Source organism: Ranitomeya imitator, chromosome 3 (genome assembly GCF_032444005.1).
Source record: "Ranitomeya imitator isolate aRanImi1 chromosome 3, aRanImi1.pri, whole genome shotgun sequence".
Lineage (NCBI taxonomy): Eukaryota > Metazoa > Chordata > Amphibia > Anura > Dendrobatidae > Ranitomeya > Ranitomeya imitator.
Genome location: NC_091284.1, coordinates 160,338,436 through 160,349,144, shown reverse-complemented (window position 1 = coordinate 160,349,144; position 10,709 = coordinate 160,338,436). Strand labels below are relative to the sequence as shown.

Sequence of the window (10,709 nt, the reverse complement as noted above, 5' to 3'; positions counted from 1 at the left end):
GGGACCACATCTCATTTGAAGTCATTTTGAGGGGTCTATATGATAGAAAATACCCAAGTGTGACACCATTCTAAAAACTGAAACCCTCAAGGTACTCAAAACCATATTCAAGAAGTTTATTAACCCTTCTGGTGCTTCACAGGAATTTTGGAATGTTTAAATAAAAATGAACATTTAACTTTTTTTCACAAAAAACTTAATTCAGCTCCAATTTGTTTTATTTTCAAGGGTAACAGGAGAAAATTGACCCCAACAGTTGTTGTACAATTTGTTCTGAGTACACCGATACCCCATATGTGGGGGTAAACCACTGTTTGGGCGCATGACAGAGCTTGGAAGCGAAGGAGCGCCATTTGACTTTTCAATGCAAAATTGACTGGAATTGAGATGGGATACCATGTTGCGGTTGGAGAGCCCCTGATGTGCCTAAAGAATGAAACCCCCCACAAGTGACACCATTTTGGAAAGTAGACCCCCTAAGGAACTTATCTAGAGGTGTGGTGAGCACTGTGACCCACCAAGTGCTTCACAGAAGTTTATAATGCAGAACCGTAAAAATAAAAAATCATATTTTTTCACAAAAATTATATTTTCGCCCCCAATTTTTTATTTTCCCAAGGGTAAGAGAAGAAATTGGACCCCAAAAGTTGTTGTACAATTTGTCCTGAGTACACCGATACCCCATATGTGGGGGTAAACCACTGTTTGGGCGCATGACAGAGCTCGGAAGCGAAAGAGCGCCATTTGACTTTTCAATGCAAAATTGACTGGAATTGAGATGGGACACCATGTTGCGGTTGGAGAGCCCCTGATGTGCCTAAAGATTGAAACCCCCCACAAGTGACACCATTTTAGAAAGTAGACCCCCTAAGAAACTTATCTAGAGGTGTGGTGAGCACTTTAACCCACCAAGTGCTTCCCAGAAGTTTATAATGCAGAACCGTAAAAATAAAAAATCATATTTTTTCACAAAAATTATATTTTCGCCCCCAATTTTTTATTTTCCCAAGGGTAAGAGAAGAAATTGGACCCCAAAAGTTGTTGAACAATTTGTCCTGAGTACGCTGATACCCCATATGTGGGGGTAAACCACTGTTTGGGCGCATGGGAGAGCTCGGAAGGGAAGGAGCGCCGTTTGACTTTTCAATGCAAAATTGACAGGAATTGAGATGGGACGCCATGTTGCGTTTGGAGAGCCCCTGATGTGCCTAAACATTGAAACCCCCCACAAGTGACACCATTTTGGAAAGTAGACCCCTTAAGGAACTTATCTAGAGGTGTGGTGAGCACTTTGACCCACCAAGTGCTTCACAGAAGTTTATAATGCAGAGCCGTAAAAATAAAACAAAATTTTTTTCCCACAAAAATTATTTTTTTTGCCCCCAGTTTTGTATTTTCCTGAGGGTAACAGGAGAAATTGGACCCCAAAATTTGTTGCCCAATTTGTCCTGAGTGCGATGATACACCATATGTGGGGGGAACCACTGTTTGGGCGCATGGGAGGGCTCAGAAGGGAAGGAGCGCCATTTGGAATGCAGACTTAGATGGAATGGTCTGCAGGTGTCACATTGCGTTTGCAGAGCCCCTAATGTACCTAAACAGTAGAAACCCCCCACAAGTGACACCATTTTGGAAAGTAGACCCCCTAAAGAACTTATCTAGATGTGTAGCGAGCGCTTTGACCCACTAAGGGCTTCACAGAAGTTTATAATGCAGAGCCGTAAAAATAAAACAATTTTTTCCCACAAAAATTATTTTTTAGCCCCCAATTTTGTATTTTCCCGAGGGTAACAGGAGAAATTGGATGACAAAATTTGTTGTCTAATTTGTCCTGAGTGCGCTGATACCCCATATGTGGGGGGGAACCACTGTTTGGGCGCATGGGAGGGCTCGGAAGGGAAGGAGCTCCATTTGGAATGCAGACTTAAGGTACCGTCACACATAGCGACGCTGCGATACCGACAACGATCCGGATCGCTGCAGCGTCGCTGTTTGGTCGCTGGAGAGCTGTCACACAGACAGCTCTCCAGCGACCAACGATCCCGAGGTCCCCGGTAACCAGGGTAAACATCGGGTAACTAAGCGCAGGGCCGCGCTTAGTAACCCGATGTTTACCCTGGTTACCATCCTAAAAAGTAAAAAAACAAACGCTACATACTTACCTTCCGCTGTCTGTCCTCGGCGCTCTGCTTCTCTGGTCTGGCTGTGAGCGCCGGGCAGCCAGAAAGCAGAGCGGTGACGTCACCGCTCTGCTTTCCGGCTGACCGACGCTCACAGCCAGAGCAGGAGGAGTGCAGAGCACAGCGCTGGAGGACAGAGAGCGGTAGGTAAGTATGTAGTGTTTGTTTTTTTACTTTTAGGATGGTAACCAGGGTAAACATCGGGTTACTAAGCGCGGCCCTGCGCTTAGTTACCCGATGTTTACCCTGGTTACCAGCAAAGACATCGCTGAATCGGTGTCACACACGCCGATTCAGCGATGTCTGCGGGGAGTCCAGCGACGAAATAAAGTTCTGGACTTTCTTCCCCGACCAGCGATCTCCCAGCAGGGGCCTGATCGCTGCTGCCTGTCACACTGGACGATATCGCTAGCGAGGACGCTGCAACGTCACGGATCGCTAGCGATATCGTCTAGTGTGAAAGTACCTTTAGATGGAATGGTCTGCAGGTGTCACATTGCGTTTGCAGAGCCCCTTATGTACCTAAACAATAGAAACCCCCCACAAGTGACACCATTTTGGAAACTAGACCCCCTAAGGAACTCATCTAGATGTGTTATGAGAGCTTTGAACCCCCAAGTGTTTCACTACAGTTTGTAACGCAGAGCCGTGAAAATAAAAAAAAAACTTTCCCCCCAAAATTATTTTTTAGCCTCCAGTTTTGTATTTTCCCGAGGGTAAGAGGAGAAATTCGACCCCAAAAGTTGTTGTCCAATTTGTCCTGAGTACGCTGATACCCCATATGTGGGGGGGAACCACCGTTTGGGCGCATGGGAGGGCTCGGAAGGGAAGGAGCGCCATTTGGAATGCAGACTTAGATGGAATGGTCTGCAGGCGTCACATTGCGTTTGCAGAGCCCCTTATGTACCTAAACAGTAGAAACCCCCCACAAGTGACCCCATATTGGAAACTAGACCCCCCAGGGAACTTATCTAGATGTGTTGTGAGAACTTTGAACCCCCAAGTGTTTCACTACAGTTTATAACGCAGAGCCGTGAAAATAAAAAATCCTTTTTTTTCCCCAAAAAATTATTTTTTAGCCCCCAGTTTTGTATTTTCCCAAGGGAAACAGGAGAATTTGGACCCCAAAAAGTTGTTGTCCTATTTGTCCTGAGTACGCTGATACTGCATATGTTGGGGTAAAGCCCTGTTTGGGCACACGGGAGAGCTCAGAAGGGAAGAAGCACTCTTTTACTTTTTCAACGCAGAATTGGCTGGAATTGAGATCGGACGCCATGTCGCGTTTGGAGAGCCCCTGATGTGCCTAAACAGTGGAAACCCCCCAATTATAACTGAAGCCCTAATCCAAACACACCCCTAACCCTAATCCCAACAGTAACCCTAACCACACCTCTAACCCTGACACACCCCTAACCCTAATCTCAACCCAATTCCCAACTGTAAATGTAATCTAAACCCTAACCGTAACTTTAGCCCCAACCCTAACCCTAACTTTAGCCCCAACCCTAACTGTAGCCTTAACCCTAGCCCCAACCCTAACCCTAACCCTAATGGAAAAATGGAAATAAATACATTTTTTTAATTTTTCCCTAACTAAGGGGGTGATGAAGGGGGGTTTGATTTACTTTTATAGCGGGTTTTTTAGCGGATTTTTATGATTGGCAGCCGTCACACACTGAAAGACGCTTTTTATTGCAAAAAATATTTTTTGCGTTACCACATTTTGAGAGCTATAATTTTTCCATATTTTGGTCCACAGAGTCATGTGAGGTCTTGTTTTTTGCGGGACGAGTTGTCGTTTTTATTGGTAACATTTTCGGGCACGTGACATTTTTTGATCGCTTTTTATTCCGATTTTTGTGAGGCAGAATGACCAAAACCCAGCTATTCATGAATTTCTTTTGGGGGAGGCGTTTATACCGTTCCGCGTTTGGTAAAATTGATAAAGCAGTTTTATTCTTCGGGTCAGTACGATTACAGCGATACCTCATTTATATCATTTTTTTTATGTTTTGGCGCTTTTATACGATAAAAACCATTTTATAGAAAAAATAAATATTTTTGCATTGCTTTATTCTCAGGACTATAACTTTTTTATTTTTTTGCTGATGATGCTGTATCTTGGATCCGGGGCCTGCAGCGAGGAAGGAGGTAGGAGACCCTCGCAGCAACGCGATCACATCGCGTTGCTGCGGGGGGCTCAGGGAAGCCCGCAGGGAGCCCCCTCCCTGAGAGAAGCTTACATATACCGCCGGCACATCGCGATCATGTTTGATCGCGGAGTGCCGGGGGTTAATGTGCCGGGAGCGGTCCGTGACCGCTCCTGGCACATAGTGCCGGATGTCAGCTGCGATAGGCAGCTGACACCCGGCCGCAATCGGCCGCGCTCCCCCCGTGAGCGCGGCCGATCGCATATGACGTACTATCCCGTCGGTGGTCATAGGGGCCCACCCCACCTCGACGGGATAGTACGTCTAATGTCATTAAGGGGTTAAAGATCTTTCTCTATTTTCATGACTATGAAAATTATACATTCACACTGAAGGCATCAAAACTATGAATTCACACATGTGGAATTATATACTTAGCAAAAAAGTGTGAAACAACTGAAAATAAGTCTTATTTTCTCGGTCCTTCAAAGTAGCCACCTTTAGCTTTGATGACTGCTTTGCACACTCTTGGCATTCTCTTGATGAGCTTCAAGAGGTTGTCACCGGAAATGGTCTTCCAACAATCTTGAAGGAGTTCCCAGAGATGCTTAGCACTTGTTGGCCCTTTTGCTTTCTCTCCAGCTCACCACAAACCTTCTCGATTGGGTTCAGGTCTGGTAACTGTGGAGGCCAGGTCATCTGGTGTAGCACCCCATCACTCTCCTTCTTGGTCAAATAGCCTTTACACAGCCTGGAGGTGTGTTTGGGGTCATTGTCCTGTTAAAAAATAAATGATGGTCCAACTAAACGCAAACTGGATGGAATAGCATGCCGCTGTAAGATGCTGTGGTAGCCATGCTGGTTCAGTATGCCTTCAATTTTGAATAAATCCCCAACAGTGTCACCAGCAAAGCTCCCCCACACCATCACAACTCCTCCTCCATGCTTCCGGCGGGAACCAGGCATGTAGAGTCCATCTATTCACCGTTTCTGCGTCGCACAAAAACACGGTGGTTGGAACCAAAGATCTCAAATTTGGACTCATCAGACCAAAGCACAGATTTCCACTGGTCCAATGTCCATTCCTTGTGTTCTTTAGCCCAAACAAGTCTCTTCTGCTTGTTGCCTGTCCTTAGCAGTGGTTTCCTAGCAGCTATTTTACCATGAAGGCCTGCTGCACAAAGTCTCCTCTTAACAGTTGTTGTAGAAATGTGTCTGCTGCTAGAACTCTGTGTGGCATTGCCCTGGTCTCTAATCTGAGCTGCTGTTAACCTGCGATTTCTGAGGCTGGTGACTCGGATAAACTTATCCTCAGAAGCAAAGGTGACTCTTGGTCTTCCTTTCCTGGGGCGGTCCTCATGTGAGCCAGTTTCTTTGTAGCGCTTGATGGTTTTTGCCACTGCACTTGGGGACACTTTCAAAGTCTGCCCAATTTTTCAGACTGACTGAACTTCATTTCTTAGTCTATTCAGTAGGACTATCAGCTGTGTATCCACCAGACTTCTGCACAACACAACTGATGGTCCCAACCCCATTTATAAGGCAAGAAATCCCACTTATTAAACCTGACAGGGCACACCTGTGAAGTGAAAACCATTTCCGGTGACTACCTCTTGAAGCTCATCAAGAGAATGCCAAGAGTGTGCAAAGCAGTCATCAAAGCAAAAGGTGGCTACTTTGAAGAACTTAGAATATAAGACATAATTTCAGTTGTTTCACACTTTTTTGTTAAGTATATAATTCCACATATGTTAATTCACAGTTTTGATGCCTTCAGTGTGAATGTACAATTTTCATAGTCAGAAAATACAGAAAAATCTTGAAATGCGAGGGTGTGTCCAAACTTTTGGTCTGTACTGTATGTATATATATATATATATATATATATATATATATATATACAGTTGTGTGAGAAAGTGTTTGCCCCTTTCCTGATTTCCTATATTTTGTCACACTTAAATGTTTCAGATCAGCCAAAGAATTTAAATATTGGACAAACGTAGCACAAGTAAACAAAAAATAGTTTCCTACAGGAAAAATATTCAATATTTGTTATAGATTACAACATGCAAATACATGAAAAATGGAGCATCACATGTTGCACCTCAAATCAGAGATTGCTCAAGGTCAGGTTGGGCGTCCACAAATAAAGAATTGCAGTAAATAAGGCGGCGGCGCCACACGCAGTGATCACGACAGCGATATCATATCACGGATGGAAAACGTCACACGGAAAGGAAGCTATGTATGATGTGTCTGCATGTATATATATATATATATGTATATAGCTGTGCTTCAGCCAGTAACAGCCCCGGCTCTGCTACACCCGCTGAGGCACTGTCCTATGTACTGGGGCTCCAGCTGTGATCCTTTATCTAGTGTCACGCTTTCTCTAAGCCCGCCATATATTTTCCTCGCGCGTCTTTAATAAGTCGCCTTTGCTCCACTCTTCCCGGCAGTGAGGTGACGGCATTGGCCGGGGATTTCCTCTCCTCCTCACTCATCATGTATAATGCTAAGCACACAGAGAGCAGCGCGGCGGTGATGGATGAGGCGTCGCTAGTGCGGCTGCTCCCACGGTTAGGTGATGGTTGTCCTTGAGGTGTGTCTGTGCTGCCCGCTCATTTCCTCAGCAGCCCATGCACGCTGCACTGTGCAGTCAGGGCCGGCAGAACTCTCCACTGACCAGCATGGCGCTGTCACCCCGCACGCTGCAGCCTGTCACCCACATCATCTTTGACATGGACGGCCTCCTGCTCGGTGTGTACACGCGTTCTCCCCTCACGTGCCTATTTACCACACTGCATTACTGCTGCTTGCTCGTCCCTCTGGGAAGGACAGTGTTAACACCACGCCGGCTGTTAACGCTTTCCCTTCCGGAGTGCACCGGTTACGTCTTGTCATGCACTGCAGCAGCTGACATTACTGCCTGCCATTACTAGAGGTGCCGTCCTCTGCAGTGAGCGGGTGTGATACGCTGACTGTCACTTCTACTAATAGAATGACTTCCTGCTGACGGCTTATATAGTCGGCCCTGCTGGGCATTCAGGGAAACCCCGTGTATGTGGGGCACCTATTTTAGTGCACAGACGCAGGCGCAATGCTCAGCCCCGCTACTTCCAGAGTGCGGCTTCTCCATTACCGTAATGTCTGTTGTAGTCAGGCACTCGGATTACCACAATAACTCAGCTATGCTGGCAGCTCCAGCTCTCATTGTGTGACCAGGGCTAATCAGGTGTACTGTACTGCCCCAGGGTAAGAATGCTTAGGGCTGCAGAGGACAATGGGCTGTCATTGTGCAGTATGGATTAGCTCACGGACTATTTAGTTTACTTTCACATTATATTAGTTTTTTTTACGTTGTTTGTTTTTTCTATATTAATTTTTTCTGTCGTTGAACAATTAACTTTTCTTTCATGTTGCTGAATTATTGATGTTAGAAAACAGAGACTGCAAATATGTGAACTCCAGAAACAGACGCAATCAAATGTAATCGGCTTTAGGCAACTTTCACACATCAGGTTTTCGCTGTCAGGCTAAATCCGGCTACATTTCAAAAACCAGATGCAGCGAATGTTGCCGCCAAATCCGTTTTTTCCCCATAGACTTGTATTAGTGCCGGATTGCGCCAGACGACATTGCGTTTCATCCGGTTTTCGCCGGATGCGGCAAATCTGCCGTTTTCGGTTTCTGGAAAAAACGTCCATAGCAACATTTTTTGTCTCTGGCGAAAAAGCCGGAAGTATCGGATCCAGCGCTCCCGGCTGTTTGCTAGAATGGAAGCCTATGGGAGCCGGAAGGTGCCGGATCCAGAAAATGACGGATTCCGGCACCGGATTCCGTTTTTTTTAAACTGAGCATGCTCCAAATTTTTTTTTCATTCAACAATCTAGATATGCTAGCCGGATCCGTCAAAAAAACGGATCCATCACATCAGTTTTTCACAATCTGCGCCGGATCCGGTTTTTCCAACATTCGCCGGATTGTGCCTGATGCAAAAAACCTGATGTGTGAAAGCAGCCTAAGTACTGCAGTGCCGGCTAAAAATGGTACCGAACATGCTGCATGTTGGAAAGAAAAAACCTGTGGCCCCAATTCATTATTTGCCGTTTTTATCAACACCGTGGGCGAGGCGAGGTTTTACTTATTCAGACGGTTTAGGCCTCATTCACACATTCAGTATTTCTTGAGGTAATTTACCTGCAGAATTTCCTGAGGTTCTTACCTCGAGTATTTCCTGAGGTTCTTACCTCCGGTATTTCCTGAGGTTCTTACCTCGAGTATTTCCTGAGGTTCTTACCTCCGGTATTTCCTGAGGTTCTTACCTCGAGTATTTCCTGAGGTTCTTACCTCGGGTATTTCCTGAGGTTCTTACCTCGGGTATTTCCTGAGGTTCTTACTTCGGGTATTTCCTGAGGTTCTTACCTCGGGTATTTCCTGAGGTTCTTACCTCGGGTATTTCCTGAGGTTCTTACCTCGGGTATTTCCTGAGGTTTTGACCTCGAGTATTTCCTGAGGTTCTTACCTCGGGTATTTCCTGAGGTTTTTACCTCCGGTATTTCCTGAGGTTTTTACCTCCGGTATTTCCTGAGGTTTTTACCTCCGGTATTTCCTGAGGTTTTTACCTCCGGTATTTCCTGAGGTTTTTACCTCCGGTATTTCCTGAGGTTTTTACCTCCGGTATTTCCTGAGGTTTTTACCTCCGGTATTTCCTGAGGTTTTTACCTCCGGTATTTCCTGAGGTTTTTACCTCCGGTATTTCCTGAGGTTTTTACCTCCGGTATTTCCTGAGTATAAGGGTATGTGTCCACGTTCAGGCTTGCTTCAGGCTTTGGTCAGGATTTTATGCAGGTAAAATCCTGACCAAAACTGCACGTGAGGTCACTGGCAGGTCACCTGCGGTGTTCTTGCGTGTTTTGCTCATTGTAGCAACATTCTGAAAAAACGCGCCGCATATGCGTTTTTGCGGCAAAAACAGATGCGTTTTTTCCTGCATAGTGGAGACGCGATTTCATTAAATCCCCTCCACTATGCTGTAACATCTGGACGCTGCGTTTTTGACGCTGCTGAAAAACGCAGTGTCAAAAACGCAGCGTTTCCTGAACGTGGAAACATACCCTAATAGAAACATAGGCACCACTTCTGTATTTATCACCCACTCCTGGTTTTGGCTTACAAATACTGATATATAATACTGCCCACTGTGCTTTTTTAGTCCGTGTAAACAGATCTGCGGTGCGAGTTTCAAACCGCCACATGTCCACTTCTCTTGCGGGTACGCTGAGTTTTATCTGCAGATTTTCCTCAGAGTTGCATAAAGTACTTAAAATCCGCAGGTAAAAATCACATGAAAAATACATGTAATTCACACTATCAAGAAAGTTTTGTCAAAAGCAAAATACCAGGAAGTATCAGTCCAAAAATGACAAAACCCGCACTGCTAAAAATACAATAAAAAAGCATGTTAAAAAACCTAATGGAAAAAGCGCAAGTTTCCTAATTAACATAATAGCTGCAGAATATTTGCAGTATCAAAAACTTGCTAAAAGCTCATGGTGAGAATGTAGCCTTAGGCTACTAAGTAAATTGTGACATTGTAGTTTTTCATTGCATTTTTGAGTGTGTTTATTGTGATTTTTCTCACTTTTTGGTATTTGGTTTTTGCTTCATTGATACAGTCATGTGTGGATTACATGCTTTTCTATGCATTTCCACTGTAGAAACACACTAAAAACACATTCATTTTCTACCTGCGGATTTTCGTTGTTACGCAATTGGAAGTTAAGGTGCAATATTATAAAGGATTAAAAAGGCTTAAAAGAAGTTATGACAAGGAAAAATAGGCCAGCTTTGATTTTGTGCGGTCATCCTGGATGCGCCATTTTGAAGAACATTATGCAAAAGATAAAATCGAATGCTACAACATAAAGTTGCTTTAAAAAAAAATGCAAATGATGAACTGGAGCCGCAAAGTTTCATACAGCTATGACTGTTTTTTGGGTCTTGTTTGATTAAAAGTTTTATGACCCTATTGACAAACACTTCATAGTTTATAACTCATTCAGATATCCATTTTTCGTATGCGAGTTCCGTGATTTTCACTGATAGAATTTGTACCACATGTAGGCCATCAACTGGGAAAAAAACACTAACAAATTTTGTAATTCACTACTGCACTGAAGTAATTTTATTGCTATGCAAATGCTGTTGTTTTGTAGTATATGTTTTGTTTTGTTTCATGCCATGTAATACTGCTTATGTTACATGTGCTATGTACCACCTGCAAATTTGATTGCAATTATGCCTTTGAGAGTATAGTCAGATGGCCGCATGACTCAGACGACAATCACTTCACAGTGCACAGACTGGCTGGAGCCTC

The 10,709-nt window shown here is 44.5% G+C and overlaps 1 protein-coding gene across 1 annotated transcript in view; it reads left to right on the top strand.

Moving 5' to 3' along the window:
* The first annotated feature begins 6,951 nt into the window (after nt 1–6,951).
* Nucleotides 6,952–10,709, top strand: part of PUDP (pseudouridine 5'-phosphatase) — a 455,017-nt gene continuing 451,259 nt past the window's right edge. The window contains exon 1 of the mRNA XM_069761573.1: nt 6,952–7,090. Within this exon, the coding sequence (XP_069617674.1) occupies nt 6,970–7,090 (121 nt within the window). The 5' untranslated portion in view covers nt 6,952–6,969. The remainder of the gene's footprint in view (nt 7,091–10,709) is intronic.